This window comes from Lissotriton helveticus, chromosome 12 (assembly GCF_964261635.1).
Source record: "Lissotriton helveticus chromosome 12, aLisHel1.1, whole genome shotgun sequence".
Lineage (NCBI taxonomy): Eukaryota > Metazoa > Chordata > Amphibia > Caudata > Salamandridae > Lissotriton > Lissotriton helveticus.
This window is the reverse complement of record NC_136073.1, coordinates 886330553-886347326: the sequence shown is the minus strand read 5'-3', so window position 1 is coordinate 886347326 and position 16774 is coordinate 886330553. Positions and strand designations below refer to the sequence as shown.

The following is a 16774-nucleotide window of genomic DNA, read 5'->3' as shown; positions in this document are numbered from 1 at the left end:
CCCCCTCTTCACCTCTCACTGTGAGCCTATACCCCCTCTTTACCTCTCACTGTGAGTCTGTGCCCCTTCTTCACCTTTCACTGTGAGTCTATACCCCCTCTATACCTCTCACTGTGAGTCTATACCCCCTCTTTACCTCTCACTTTGAGTTTATACCCCCTCTTCACCTCTCACTGTGAGTCTGTGCCCCTTCTTCACCTTTCACTGTGAGTCTATACCCCCTCTATACCTCTCACTGTGAGTCTATACCCCCTCTTTACCTCTCACTGTGAGTCTATACCCCCTCCATACCTCTCACTGTGACTCTATACACCCTCTTCACCTCTCACTGTGAGTCTATACCCCCTCTTCACCTCTCACTGTGAGCCTATACCCCCTCTTTACCTCTCACTGTGAGTCTATACCCCTCCATACCTCTCACTGTGAGTCTATAGCCCCACCATACTTCTCACTGTGAGTCTATACCCCCTCTTCACCTCTCTTTGTGAGTCTGTACCCCCTCTTTACCTCTCACTGTGAGTCTATACCCCCTCTTCACCTTTCACTGTGAGTCTATACCCCCTCTTTACCTCTCACTGTGAGTCTATATCCCCTCTTCACCTTTCACTGTGAGTCTCTACCCCTCCATACCTCTCACTGTGAGTCTATAGCCCCCCATACCTCTCACTGTGAGTCTATACCTCCTCCTTACCTCTCACTGTGAGTCTATACCCCCACCATACCTCTCATTGTGAGTCTATTCCCCCTCTTCATCTTTCACTGTGAGTCTATACCCCCTCTTCACCTCTCTCTGTGAGTCTGTACCCTCTCTTTACCTCTCACTGTGAGTCTGTGCCCCTCCATACCTCTCACTGTGAGTCTATACCCCCTCTTCACCTTTTACTGTGAGTCTATACCCCCTCTTCACCTTTCACTGTGAGTCTATACCCCTCCATACCTCTCACTGTGAGTCTATGTCTCCTCGTCAATTCTCACTGTGAGTCTATACCCCGTCGTTATCTCTCACTGTGAGTCTATACCCCCTCTTTACCTCTCACTGTGAGTCTATACCCCCTCCATACCACTCACTGTGAGTCTATACCCCCTCTTCACCTCTCACTGAGAGCCTATACCCCCTCTTTACCTCTCACTGTGAGTCTATACCCCCTCTTCACCTCTCACTGTGAGCCTATACCCCCTCCTTACCTCTCACTGTGAGTCTATACCCCTCCATACCTCTCACTGTGAGTCTATAGCCCCACCATACCTCTCACTGTGAGTCTATACCCCCTCTTCACCTCTCTCTGTGAGTCTGTACCCCCTCTTTACCTCTAACTGTGAGTCTATACCCCCTCTTCACCTTTCACTGTGAGTCTATACCCCCTCTTTACCTCTCACTGTGAGTCTATACCCCCTCTTCACCTTTCACTGTGAGTCTCTACCCCTCCATACCTCTCACTGTGAGTCTATAGCCCCCCATACCTCTCACTGTGAGTCTATACCTCCTCCTTACCTCTCACTGTGAGTCTATACCCCCACCATACCTCTCATTGTGAGTCTATTCCCCCTCTTCATCTTTCACTGTGAGTCTATACCCCCTCTTCACCTCTCTCTGTGAGTCTGTACCCTCTCTTTACCTCTCACTGTGAGTCTATACCCCTCCAAACCTCTCACTGTAAGTATATACCCCCTCTTTACCTCTCACTGTGAGTCTATACCCCCTCTTCACCTCTCACTGTGAGTCTGTGCCCCCTCTTCACCTTTCACTGTGAGTCTATACCCCCTCTTCACCTCTCACTGTGAGTCTATACCCCCTCTTCACCTCTCACTGTGAGTCTGTGCCCCCTCTTCACCTTTCACTGTGAGTCTATACCCCCTCTTCACCTCTCACTGTGAGTCTGTGCCCCCTCTTCACCTTTCACTGTGAGTCTATACCCCTCCAAACCTCTCACTGTAAGTATATACCCCCTCTTCACCTCTCACTGTGAGTCTATACCCCCTCTTCACCTCTCACTGTGAGTCTGTGCCCCCTCTTCACCTTTCACTGTGAGTCTATACCCCCTCTTCACCTCTCACTGTGAGTCTGTGCCCCCTCTTCACCTTTCACTGTGAGTCTATACCCCCTCCTTACCTCTCACTGTGAGTCTATACCCCCTCTTTACCTCTCACTGTGAGTCTATACCCCTCCATACCTCTCACTGTGACTCTATACACCCTCTTCACCTCTCACTGTGAGTCTATACCCCCTCTTCACCTCTCACTGTGAGCCTATACCCCCTCTTTACCTCTCACTGTGAGTCTGTGCCCCTTCTTCACCTTTCACTGTGAGTCTATACCCCCTCTATACCTCTCACTGTGAGTCTATACCCCCTCTTTACCTCTCACTTTGAGTTTATACCCCCTCTTCACCTCTCACTGTGAGTCTGTGCCCCTTCTTCACCTTTCACTGTGAGTCTATACCCCCTCTATACCTCTCACTGTGAGTCTATACCCCCTCTTTACCTCTCACTGTGAGTCTATACCCCCTCCATACCTCTCACTGTGACTCTATACACCCTCTTCACCTCTCACTGTGAGTCTATACCCCCTCTTCACCTCTCACTGTGAGCCTATACCCCCTCTTTACCTCTCACTGTGAGTCTATACCCCTCCATACCTCTCACTGTGAGTCTATAGCCCCACCATACTTCTCACTGTGAGTCTATACCCCCTCTTCACCTCTCTTTGTGAGTCTGTACCCCCTCTTTACCTCTCACTGTGAGTCTATACCCCCTCTTCACCTTTCACTGTGAGTCTATACCCCCTCTTTACCTCTCACTGTGAGTCTATATCCCCTCTTCACCTTTCACTGTGAGTCTCTACCCCTCCATACCTCTCACTGTGAGTCTATAGCCCCCCATACCTCTCACTGTGAGTCTATACCTCCTCCTTACCTCTCACTGTGAGTCTATACCCCCACCATACCTCTCATTGTGAGTCTATTCCCCCTCTTCATCTTTCACTGTGAGTCTATACCCCCTCTTCACCTCTCTCTGTGAGTCTGTACCCTCTCTTTACCTCTCACTGTGAGTCTGTGCCCCTCCATACCTCTCACTGTGAGTCTATACCCCCTCTTCACCTTTTACTGTGAGTCTATACCCCCTCTTCACCTTTCACTGTGAGTCTATACCCCTCCATACCTCTCACTGTGAGTCTATGTCTCCTCGTCAATTCTCACTGTGAGTCTATACCCCGTCGTTATCTCTCACTGTGAGTCTATACCCCCTCTTTACCTCTCACTGTGAGTCTATACCCCCTCCATACCACTCACTGTGAGTCTATACCCCCTCTTCACCTCTCACTGAGAGCCTATACCCCCTCTTTACCTCTCACTGTGAGTCTATACCCCCTCTTCACCTCTCACTGTGAGCCTATACCCCCTCCTTACCTCTCACTGTGAGTCTATACCCCTCCATACCTCTCACTGTGAGTCTATAGCCCCACCATACCTCTCACTGTGAGTCTATACCCCCTCTTCACCTCTCTCTGTGAGTCTGTACCCCCTCTTTACCTCTAACTGTGAGTCTATACCCCCTCTTCACCTTTCACTGTGAGTCTATACCCCCTCTTTACCTCTCACTGTGAGTCTATACCCCCTCTTCACCTTTCACTGTGAGTCTCTACCCCTCCATACCTCTCACTGTGAGTCTATAGCCCCCCATACCTCTCACTGTGAGTCTATACCTCCTCCTTACCTCTCACTGTGAGTCTATACCCCCACCATACCTCTCATTGTGAGTCTATTCCCCCTCTTCATCTTTCACTGTGAGTCTATACCCCCTCTTCACCTCTCTCTGTGAGTCTGTACCCTCTCTTTACCTCTCACTGTGAGTCTGTACCCCTCCATACTTCTCACTGTGAGTCTATACCCCCTCTTCACCTTTCACTGTGAGTCTATACCCCCTCTTCACCTTTCACTGTGAGTCTATACCCCTCCATACCTCTCACAGTGAGTATATGTCTCCTCTTCAATTCTCACTGTGAGTCTATACCCCCTCGTTACCTCTCACTGTGAGTCTATACCCCCTCGTTACCTCTCACTGTGAGTCTATACCCCCTCTTTACCTTTCACTGTGAGTCTATACCCCTCCATACCTCTCACTGTGAGTCTATAGCCCCACCATACCTCTCACTGTGAGTCTATACCCCCTCTTCACCTTTCACTGTGAGTCTATACACCTCCATACCTCTCACTGTGAGTCTATGTCTCCTCTTCAATTCTCACTTTGAGTCTATACCCCCTCTTCACCTCTCTCTGTGAGTCTGTACCCTCTCTTTACCTTTCACTGTGAGTCTGTACCCCTCCATACCTCTCACTGTGAGTCTATACCCCCTCTTCACCTTTCACTGTGAGTCTATACCCCCTCTTCACCTTTCACTGTGAGTCTATACCCCTCCATACCTCTCACTGTGAGTCTATGTCTCCTCTTCAATTCTCACTGTGAGTCTATACCCCCTCTTCACCTCTCACTGTAAGTCTATGTCCCCTCTTCACTTCTCTCTCTGAGTCTATACCCCCTCTCTACCTCTCACTGTAAGTCTATGTCTCCTCTTCACTTCTCTCTCAGTCTATACCCCTCTCTACCTCTCACTGTGAGTCTATACCTCCTCCATACCTCTCACTGTGAGTCTATACCCCCACCATACCTCTCACTGTGAGTCTATACCCCCTCTTCACCTCTCACTGTGAGTCTGTACCCCCTCTTTACCTCTCACTGTGAGCCTATGCCCCTCCATACCTCTCACTGTGAGTCTATACCCCCACCAATACCTCTCACTGTGAGTCTATACCCGCTTTTCACCTCTCATTGTGAGTCTATACCCCTCCATACCTCTCACTGTGAGTCTATAGCCCCACCATACCTCTCACTGTGAGTCTATACCCCCTCTTCACCTCTCTCTGTGAGTCCGTACCCCCTCTTTACCTCTCACTGTGAGTCTATACCCCCTCTTCACCTTTCACTGTGAGTCTATACCCCCTCTTTACCTCTCACTGTGAGTCTATACCCCCTCTTCACCTTTCACTGTGAGTCTCTACCCCTCCATACCTCTCACTGTGAGTCTATAGCCCCCCATACCTCTCACTGTGAGTCTATACCTCCTCCTTACCTCTCACTGTGAGTCTATACCCCCACCATACCTCTCATTGTGAGTCTATTCCCCCTCTTCATCTTTCACTGTGAGTCTATACCCCCTCTTCACCTCTCTCTGTGAGTCTGTACCCTCTCTTTACATCTCACTGTGAGTCTGTACCCCGCCATACCTCTCACTGTGAGTCTATACCCCCTCTTCACCTTTCACTGTGAGTCTATACCCCCTCTTCACCTTTCACTGTGAGTCTATACCCCTCCATACCTCTCACTGTGAGTCTATGTCTCCTCTTCAATTCTCACTGTGAGTCTATACCCCCTTGTTATCTCTCACTGTGAGTCTATGCCCCCTCTTTACCTCTCACTGTGAGTCTATACCCCCTCTATACCTCTCACGGTGAGTCTATACCCCCTCTTTACCTCTCACTGTGAGTCTATGCCCCCTCTTCACCTTTCACTGTGAGTCTGTACCCCCTCTTTACCTCTCACTGTGAGTCTATACCCCCTCCATACCTCTCACTGTGAGCCTATACCCCCTCTTCACCTCTCACTGTGAGCCTATACCCCCTCTTTACCTCTCACTATGAGTCTATACACCCTCTTCACCTCTCACTGTGAGCCTATACTCCCTCTTCCCCTCTCACTGTGAGTCTATGCCCCCTCTTCACCTTTCACTGTGAGTCTATACCCCCTCTTCACCTCTCACTGTGAGTCTGTGCCCCCTCTTCACCTTTCACTGTGAGTCTATACCCCCTCTTCACCTCTCACTGTGAGTCTGTGCCCCCTCTTCACCTTTCACTGTGAGTCTATACCCCTCCAAACCTCTCACTGTAAGTATATACCCCCTCTTCACCTCTCACTGTGAGTCTATACCCCCTCTTCACCTCTCACTGTGAGTCTGTGCCCCCTCTTCACCTTTCACTGTGAGTCTATACCCCCTCTTCACCTCTCACTGTGAGTCTGTGCCCCCTCTTCACCTTTCACTGTGAGTCTATACCCCCTCCTTACCTCTCACTGTGAGTCTATACCCCCTCTTTACCTCTCACTGTGAGTCTATACCCCTCCATACCTCTCACTGTGAGTCTATACCCCCTCTTCACCTCTCACTGTGAGCTTATACCCCCTCTTTACCTCTCACTGTGAGTCTATACCCCCTCTTCACCTCTCACTGTGAGCCTATACCCCCTCTTTACCTCTCACTGTGAGTCTATACCCATCCATACCTCTCACTGTGAGTCTATAGCCCCACCATACTTCTCACTGTGAGTCTATACCCCCTCTTCACCTCTCTTTGTGAGTCTGTACCCCCTCTTTACCTCTCACTGTGAGTCTATACCCCCTCTTCACCTTTCACTGTGAGTCTATACCCCCTCTTTACCTCTCACTGTGAGTCTATATCCCCTCTTCACCTTTCACTGTGAGTCTCTACCCCTCCATACCTCTAACTGTGAGTCTATAGCCCCCCATACCTCTCACTGTGAGTCTATACCTCCTCCTTACCTCTCACTGTGAGTCTAAACCCCCACCATACCTCTCATTGTGAGTCTATTCCCCCTCTTCATCTTTCACTGTGAGTCTATACCCCCTCTTCACCTCTCTCTGTGAGTCTGTACCCTCTCTTTACCTCTCACTGTGAGTCTGTACCCCTCCATACTTCTCACTGTGTGTCTATACCCCCCTTCACCTTTCACTGTGAGTCTATACCCCCTCTTCACCTTTCACTGTGAGTCTATACCCCTCCATACCTCTCACAGTGAGTCTATGTCTCCTCTTCAATTCTCACTGTGAGTCTATACCCCCTCGTTACCTCTCACTGTGAGTCTATACCCCCTTGTTACCTCTCACTGTGAGTCTATACCCCCTCTTCACCTTTCACTGTGAGTCTATACCCCTCCATACCTCTCACTGTGAGTCTTTAGCCCCACCATACCTCTCACTGTGAGTCTATACCCCCTCTTCACCTTTCACTGTGAGTCTATACACCTCCATACCTCTCACTGTGAGTCTATGTCTCCTCTTCAATTCTCACTGTGAGTCTATACCCCCTCTTCACCTCTCTCTGTGAGTCTGTGCCCTCTCTTTACCTTTCACTGTGAGTCTGTACCCCTCCATACCTCTCACTGTGAGTCTATACCCCTCTTCACCTTTCACTGTGAGTCTATACCCCTCCATACCTCTCACTGTGAGTCTATGTCTCCTCTTCAATTCTCACTGTGAGTCTATACCCCTCCAAACCTCTCACTGTAAGTCTATGTCCCCTCTTCACTTCTCTCTCTGAGTCTATACCCCCTCTCTACCTCTCACTGTAAGTCTATGTCTCCTCTTCACTTCTCTCTCTGAGTCTATACCCCCTCTCTACCTCTCACTGTAAGTCTATGTCTCCTCTTCACTTCTCTCTCAGTCTATACCCCTCTCTATCTCTCACTGTGAGTCTATACCTCCTCATTACCTCTCACTGTGAGTCTATACCCCCACCATACCTCTCACTGTGAGTCTATACCCCCTCTTCACCTCTCACTGTGAGTCTGTACCCCCTCTTTACCTCTCACTGTGAGCCTATACCCCTCCATACCTCTCACTGTGAGTCTATACCCGCTTTTCACCTCTCATTGTGAGTCTATACCCCTCTTCACCTCTCTCTGTGAGTCTGTACCCCCTCTTTACCTCTCACTGTGAGCCTATACCCCTCCATACCTCTCACTGTGAGTCTATACCCCCTCTTCACCTCTCGCTGTAAGTCTATGTCCCCTCTTCACTTCTCTCTCTGAGTCTATACCCCCTCTCTACCTCTCACTGTAAGTGTATGTCTCCTCTTCACTTCTCTATGAGTCTATATCCCTCTCTACCTCTCACTGTGAGTCTATACCTCCTCCTTACCTCTCACTGTGAGTCTATACCCCCACCATACCTCTCACTGTGAGTCTATACCCCCTCTTCACCTCTCACTGTGAGTCTGTACCCCCTCTTTACCTCTCACTGTGAGCCTATACCCCTCCATACCTTTCACTGTGAGTCGTTACCCCCACCATACCTCTCACTGTGAGTCTATACCCCCACCATACCTCTCACTGTGAGTCTATACCCCCTCTTCACCTCTCACTGTGAGTCTGGACCCCCTCTTTACCTCTCACTGTGAGCCTATACCCCTCCATACCTCTCACTGTGAGTCTATACCCCCTCTTTACCTCTCACTGTGAGCCTATACCCCCACCATACCTCTCACTGTGAGTCTATACCCGCTTTTCACCTCTCATTGTGAGTCTATACCCCTCTTCACCTCTCTCTGTGAGTCTGTACCCCCTCTTTACCTCTCACTGTGAGCCTATACCCCTCCATACCTCTCACTGTGAGTCTATACCCCCTCTTTACCTCTCACTGTAAGTCTATGTCTCCTCTTCACTTCTATCTGAGTCTATACCCCTCTCTACCTCTCACTGTGAGTCTATACCTCCTCCTTGCCTCTCACTGTGAGTCTATACCCCCACCATACCTCTCACTGTGAGTCTATACCCCCTCTTCACCTCTCACTGTGAGTCTATGTCTCCTCTTCAATTCTCACTGTGAGTCTATACCCCCTCTTCACCTCTCACTGTAAGTCTATGTCCCCTCTTCACTTCTCTCTCTGAGTCTATACCCCCTCTCTACCTCTCACTGTAAGTCTATGTCTCCTCTTCACTTCTCTCTGAGTCTTTACCCCTCTCTACCTCTCACTGTGAGTCTATACCTCCTCCTTACCTCTCACTGTGAGTCTATACCCCCACATACCTCTCACCGTGAGTCTATACCCCCTCTTCACCTCTCACTGTGAGTCTGTACCCCCTCTTTACCTCTCACTGTGAGCCTATACCCCTCCATACCTCTCACTGTGAGTCTTTACCCCCACCATACCCCTCACTGTGAGTCTATACCCCCTCTTCACCTCTCATTGTGAGTCTATACCCCCTTCACCTCTCTCTGTGAGTCTGTACCCCCTCTTTACCTCTCACTGTGAGCCTATACCCCTCCATACCTCTCACTGTGAGTCTATGTCTCCTCTTCACTTCTCTCTCTGAGTCTATACCCCTCTCTACCTCTCATTGTTAGTCTATACCCCCTCTTTACCTCTCACTGTGTGGCTATACTCCTCTCTACCTCTCACTCTGAGTCTATACCTCCTCTTCACTTCACACAACACTCGCCATGTATTTACACTATGTCTTAAGTTGACTGTGCTCATTGTGACTCTGCACCTATCATTTGGGGGTCACTAATCATCTCCTCTTTTTTACGCACACCCTCATAGTGAGTCTAAACTATCACCCTTTGCTCGGCTCACTGTTCGCTCTGATTCTGTAACTCATCTCTGCTTCACTCTGTTCACCACACCATTTTCATCTAGAACTCCTCTTCACTTCTCAGTGTGAATCTATAACTCCTTTTCCCTTCACTCTGCTCACTTCTTAGTGTGAATCTATAAATCTTCTTCACTTCACCCTGCTCACCTCACATTGTGAATCTGTAACTTCACTTCTCTTCACTCTGCCCACCTCGCATTGTGAATCTATACCTTTTTCACTCTACTCACATCAGTGTGAATCTATATCCCCTTTCTCTTCACTCTGGTCACCTTTCAGCATCAGTCTATACCTCCTCTCCTCTTCACTCTCTCCACTTCTCAGTGTGAATCTATAACTCCTTTTCCCTTCACTCTGCTCACTTCTTAGTGTGAATCTATAAATCTTCTTCAGTTCACCCTGCTCACCTCACATTGTGAACCTGTATCTTCACTTCTCTTCACTCTGCCCACCTTGCATTGTGAATCAATACTCTTTTCATTCTACTCATCTCAGTGTGAATCTATAATCCCCATCTCTTCACTCCTGTCACCTTTCAACATCAGTTTATACCTCCTCTTCTCTTCACTCTCTCCACTTCTCAGTATGAATCTATAACTGCTCTCCTCTTCACTCTGTTCGCCTCTCAGTGTTAATGGTTTGTACATTCTGATGAATACTTTTGACTACAGATACCTCCCCTCAATATACTCTCCAGACTGCATCCACAAAGCTTTCCCCAGCCATGCTCCCGCTTGCCACTATGTAGTACTGTGCGGCTCAGTGTTGACTCTACACCGAGCCAGAAATGACAGAGAGGAGGTACCACCCCTGCACACTGACATCAGGTCCTTTCTTTCTGTGCCTTCCGAGGTGCAATACAGCAATACAGTTGCAGGTGCACACTGTCACGAGGGATTTGACCCTGGACGATACACAGAAAGACGAGCAAACTCCAAGAAGAATACTCCAGGCTCAACTGCAATGCTGTTTATATCTTGATACCAATTGCAACGATTGACTACTTTGATGTACAAACTAATACAAGAGCCTTGAGAAAGCCCCAGCCCAATAGGCCAACAGGGGGCGAAACACGTGTCGGCTGCTCTAACAACCACCAACTTGTGAAATATGTTATAAATATGATGGAAACTTCTGATGGAGAATGAATTAAGAAACAACATAAAAGAAGCAGTACTCAAATTTATTATCGAATTATATCGAGCACTGGCTCAATGGAATAAGAAATAACCTTAAATTAATTAGGAGGACGCACTCAACCATTTCATAATTGTTCATAATAGAGGTCCAAACCTCGGGGAAGCGTCCTACCTCTAAAATGAAGCAGCATTATCTTCTAGGGAGAGAGAACTTGGAACTTACAACCCGAACACTGCAAGCTTGTCACAGTTAGTTGTAGACCACCTTCAGGTGACGACAAACCTCCTGACATCATGGTGGTTTATGAATAATGAAATAATCGTAAATCGTAATCATACGCTCTTGTATAGCGCCTTATCACCGTAAGGTCTCAAGGCGCTTGCTTTGGGAACCTGTCCTGGTCTTTCCCTGCCAGATTACCCCTACTGGGCATTCCCAAGGTGAAGACCAGGCATCCCATCGCGGTAGGGCCGAAGTGGAGATTAAGCAAGCTATTGCCCAGAGTTGCAGAGTGTGAACCCACGATTCGAGTAGGCACCGATGCGAGAATTATCGAGTCCGTGGACATTATGAGCTCAAGAAATGAAGTCACACCTGAGTCCTTTGCAGAGGCTTCCTTTCATTGGGGTGTCCTGGAAATTTTGCAAGTTCAGGGCCTTCTCTCTGATGCAACAAGCCCAGGAAAGCCCGGCTATGATCCCAATGTTTCAGATTCAGTCCCGGGTTTTGTCAAAGAATCACTTCTTGGCCTTTTAGGCTTCTGCATCCTCTTCATTGAATATGCCAATTGGCACATGCTGGCTCTACAATGGTATCTAAAGTTTCAGTGCCCATCACCAAGGAAACCTGTCAAAGGCCATTCCGATCTCGAATGAGACGGCTCACGATGTGCAGGGGTGACTACTTGACTGCAACTGGACCAGTGACAGGCCCCTCTCCTTTCCCCACCCAGAGCTGACGGTGGTGATGGGCATCTCACTGCTGAGTTGGGGAGGTCATTTGAGAGCCGTGGAGATTGGAGGACACTGGTCTCTGTTGGAAGCCCGACTCCATAGGAACTTGTTACATGCCTTTTGCTTGGCTTTGGAGGCCTTCCTACCATCCATCAAAGGGAGGCTGGTGCAGATTCTCATGGACAATATCACAACCATCCTCCGATTAAGTTCCCACTTCAGGAGGACCTTCTGTCTCAGCAACAGTGCCGGTCCTCCACCTGAATCTACAAAATGTACACCTCCAGGCGTGGAGAGTGAACGGCGGCAGTTGACTGTATTTGCTCTGCATCCTCAACTGGTGGATGTCATCCTTGCCGCCATCCTTCCTTTCACAAAGTCCAACTGTGTTAGGTGATTGCTCAAGTTTGTGGCTTGGTGTGGTGCCCTTTACAATCCAACCAGTCGGATGTCCTTCTGTTTGTTTTGTCTTTGACCCACCAAGGAATTGGAGTTGGCACTATTAAGGGTTATATGTGTGCCTTTTTGCATTTGCCGGACCAGCCGTTCTTATTTAAATGACCTATTGCAATGAGGTTTATAAAAGGCTTGACACGTGTTTCCTCCTAAACCGTTTGTGATGCCTCAGTGGGACCTTAGTTTGATCTTTAATGTTTCACATGTGCCTGCCCCTCGACTTGATGCATTGTTGCTCTCTGTGTCTCTTAACTTTACTTTGAAGACTATTTTTCTCATTGCAATTACTTCGACTCATTGTGTGAGTGAGCTTCCGGCACCGTTGGTACATCTGCTCTCCACCAACTCGTTTTGAGTACTCAGACAGTCTTCTTGCCTGAAGTGGAGTCCTTTCCGTGTCGGGATGTCTATCGCCCTGCTGACTTTCTTTGCCCCACCTCATTCCTCGAAAGAGGAGGAGAGTATTCATCAGCTGGACTCCAAAAGTGCTTTAACACCTTGGCTGCGTCGAACATTCAGCTCCAGTGCTGAACCTTCAAAAAACGGGTGGCGCAGTGTCAGCCAACGGACGTTCGCAGCACTACCTAGGTATTGCACGCAACGACCGTTGGCCGACGGCAGCAGCCAAGGGGTTACGCTTTTATATTGATCGTACAAGGAAGCACGTATGGACATTCAGCTTTTTGTGGGGTTCTCTAGGGTGTAAAAAAGGGAAGGCTGTGCAGAAGAGGATCCTGTTGAGGAGGACAGTCCTCTGCATTAAGATCTGCTTAACATTGGTCAAGAAGAAGCCACTGGAAGGCCTGAGGGCCCATTCCACCAGGGCTAAGGTTGGCACCACTGCGTTGGCACATGGCGTGCCTGTCCTTGACATCTGCCAGGCTGCAATGTGGACATCAGTACATACGCTCAGTAGGCACTATTGCCTTGAAACCCAGGTCTGGTGGGATAGAGCTTTCGCCTGCTCAGTCGTGCAAGAGTTTTTGCAAGAGACTTACAACTCCCTCCCGACCCACCTCCGCCTGACCCAGGACCACCTTGCCTTCAGGAAGCAGCTCAAGACCTGGCTGTTCGAGCAGTAGCGGACCCCCCCTCCCCTAGCGCCTTGAGACCCTCCGGGTGAGTAGTGCGCTATATAAATGCCTTGATTGATTGATTGATTGATTATGTGTCAATCCACAGATCCTCCACCTGGGGAGATACTGCTTTGGCATCTAATCTATGGTGAAAAATCTGCGGTTAGGAGTATCCATGAGAAAACCGTGTTACTTACCTTTGGTAAAGCTCTTTCTGGTGAATACTCTATCTACCGACACATTCCATATACCCTCCCACCTAGCCGTTCTGTGGAGTGACCTCTTTTTACCACCCGAAAAGATCTCAAATTAGGAATATGCACACTATTACTACCAATTGTTTACACTCCGCTTCGGAGGGTGTGGATTGAGGCAAGAAACTGGCGTCAACGCTTGGGTGGTGCATATATGGGGCTCTGGGCTGTCACTTCCAGGGGTGTATGGAGTCAACATGGAGCAGCACAGCACCACCTAGTGTCAGGCGGGAGCATTGCTGGTGGAAGCTTTCTCTATTCAGTCTGGTGCCTGGGGCATATTCTAAAGGTGAGGAATCTGTGGTTAGATAGAATATCCACCAGAAACTGCATTATGGAATGTAAGTGTCTTGATCTTCTCTGTTCTTCTCCTCTAGGATTGCCTCCCAGTGCATTATTCTACCCCTCTGCAAACAGGTCGTCCCGGCTCCTCTACAGTCTCTTCGCACTGTGCGCTCTGCTGCTCACCGTCATCATCATTGTAGTAGCTGTAAACAGTGAGTATTATGCATGAGCAGAAGTACAGTCCCTGAGGGCTCGAAGGAACCATCAGGTGTCAGGGTCACACGATGCATCAGTTTTATGACAAACCCTCACCTCTCGGCTGAAGGTCTGTGGAGAGACGATGCTTGTCATCTAGGCCTTGGTGAGCTCACAGTGCACAGGGATTGTCATCTCTGTGACTGCTGGACTAGGGGCTATGACCTGATCCACTCACTGGACACATAATCTGTCCCCTCTGGGACCGAATGGGTTCAGGGAATATAAATGCTGTCACTTTAACCCCTTCAGTGCTGATGACGGCCCGCAGCCGTCATGCATCACAGTGCTTGTGTGCTGATGACGGCTGGGGGCCGTCATGAACTCGTCCACTCATTAAAAGTGCCGTACAGGCGCCGAATCGCGTCCGCGTCCAAGGGGTTAAGGGCTAGACTATGGAGGGAGATACAATGTCTGTCATATCTATAATTTGGGGAGCTCAGTGGATACATAATCTGTCCTCTCTGGAACCAGTTGGGATCAGAGAATTGAGACTAAGTTACCTCTAGGGCAGGACTGGCTGTCACTCCTAGGATCTGATGGACGCGGACTATGCAGAGTTTGTGGCTTGCAGACTAAAATGGCTGCATCAGGGGACACTGGGCCTCTGATTTTAGGGATGGGTGGGAGCAGAGAATGTATTTTTAGGATTGGATGAGTTTAGCTGGTGCAGAGTCTGTTGATTCCAGGGCAGAGCAGTCCCAGGAGCAGCGGAGCCTCACTTTTCTGAGAGGAATGACTCAGACAACCCTGGTCTGTCCTGTCTGAGACAGAATTGGGCTCAAATGATAGAGGGGCGGTCACCGCTAGGGCTGCACAGGATCAGGGGATAGATCACCGGTCACCTCTAGGGCTGGAATGGATCAGGAATAGAGGACTGGTCACCTCTAGGGCTGAAAGGGATCAGGGATAGCAGGCCGTTCAGCTCTAGGGCTGGAAGGAATTAGAGATAGAGGACAGGTCACCTCTAGGGCTGGAAGGGATCATGGATAGAGGGCCGGTCACCTCTAGCGCCAGACTGGACCAGGGATAGAGAGCTGGTCACTCTAGGGCTGGAAAGATCAGGGCCAAGGCCGGTCACCTCTAGGCTTGGGCGTGATCAGGTATTGAGGGCCGTTCACCTCTAGGGCTGGACGAGATCAGGGGATAGAGGACCGGTAGGGATTAGGGATAGATCACCGGTCACCTCTAGGGCTGGAAGGGATCAGGGGATAGAGGACCGGAAGGGATCAGGGATAGATCACCGGTCACCTCTATGGGTCCAGAGGATGGGGACAGTCACCTCTAAGGCTGGAGGGGATCCGGGATAGAAGGCCGGTCACCTTTCACTCACCTCTAGGACTGGATGAGCCCTGCTGTGTCCAGTCTGAGGGAGCCTTGCAATGACCTGTACCATTGCCCTCCCACACATGTATCAAATTCTTATTTTACTGGTTCTGGCTGCACACTCCTTGCACCCTGGCACTGCTGCTCGTCTGGCACACCCTCTGGGGCTTGTAGTATTTCATATCATTCACAATGAATCTACGAGCCAGGACGAACTCTTGGGATCCACAGGGGAGTCACGGAGCTTCGTACCATTGCTACCAGAGAGGGAGAGAGGGAGAGAGAGACAGACCGAGGTAGATAGAGTGAAAGAGCTAGAGATAGAGAGAGTGATATGTATATATATATATATATAGATAGATAGAGAGAGAGAGAGAGAGAGAGAGAGAGAGGGGGTAGAGAGAGAGGGAGGGTGAGATAGAGAGGGAGGGTGAGATAGAGAGAGAGCGAGAGAGGAAAAGGGAGAGAGAGCGAGAAAGGAAGAGAGAGAGAGAGAGAGAGAGAGAGGAAGAGAGACAGTCTCACCCCTAAATCCCACAAAACACACTTACCACCCGATTCCCTTACCCGCCAAACCCTAAAAACGCCCTACCAGCCAATACCCTTACCCACCCCATAACCCTAAAAACACCCTTATCACCCAATACCCTTACCATCCTTAAACCCCCCTTACCACCCTATTCCCTTACCCGCCCCTAAACTCAAAAATACCCATACCACTGTATTCCCTTACCCACATTTAATCTCTAAAAAAAAGATCTTTACCACAAAATACCCTTACCCACCCCTAAACTTTGAAACACCCTTACTACCCAAAACCCTTACCCAACCCTAAACCCTAAAAATCACCCAATACCCCTGCCCACCCCATAACTCTAAAAATACCCTTACTACCCTATTCCACCCAATACCCCTACCTACGCTAAATCCCCAAAACACCCTTGCTACCCAAAACCCTTAACCAATCCCTAAAAATCCCACGATACCCTTATCCACCCTAAAAACAGCCTTACCACCCAATATCCTTACCCATCCCTAAACCCTAGAAAAACACTTATCACCCAGTACCCTTACCCACTCCTAACCCACCCTTACCACCCAATATCTTACCCGCCCCTTAATCCCCCAAAACACCCTTACCACCCTATTCCCTTACACACCCTAAAAAACACGCTTACCACCCAATACCCTTACACACCCCTAAACCCTAAAAATGCCCTTATAACCCAATACCCTTGCCACCATTCCCCTAATCCCTAATATATAAAGGCATTGCTTGGCAAAGGATGCGTTGTAATGGCTGTTTTCCCTACAACATGACGGATCAGGTGACAGAGTCTTTCACCTCTAGGACAGGAAGGTAATATATTCTGTATTTATAAAAATGAAATCATGAACTGCTAAGTTATTTATGAGTTAATCGGTGTATATCTAATATCATGTGGTATCTCTTCTTATTTTTTAAAAATAATTGCACTTCATAGAAAATGTGTGTTTGAAATATAAAAATGAAATGAAAATATGTTACACACTTTTTTGTATTTGGGAAAAGAAAAAAATATAAATATAATTAAAAAGAAACTTTCA

At 48.8% G+C, this 16774-nt stretch overlaps 1 protein-coding gene across 1 annotated transcript in view; it reads left to right on the top strand.

Annotated features, from left to right (window-relative positions):
• Positions 1-16774, top strand: part of LOC144799394 (asialoglycoprotein receptor 1-like) — a 171761-nt gene that overhangs the window by 82874 nt on the left and 72113 nt on the right. Inside the window, exon 5 of the mRNA XM_078670684.1 lies at positions 13699-13818. Coding sequence (XP_078526810.1) covers positions 13699-13818 — 120 coding nt within the window. The remainder of the gene's footprint in view (positions 1-13698; positions 13819-16774) is intronic.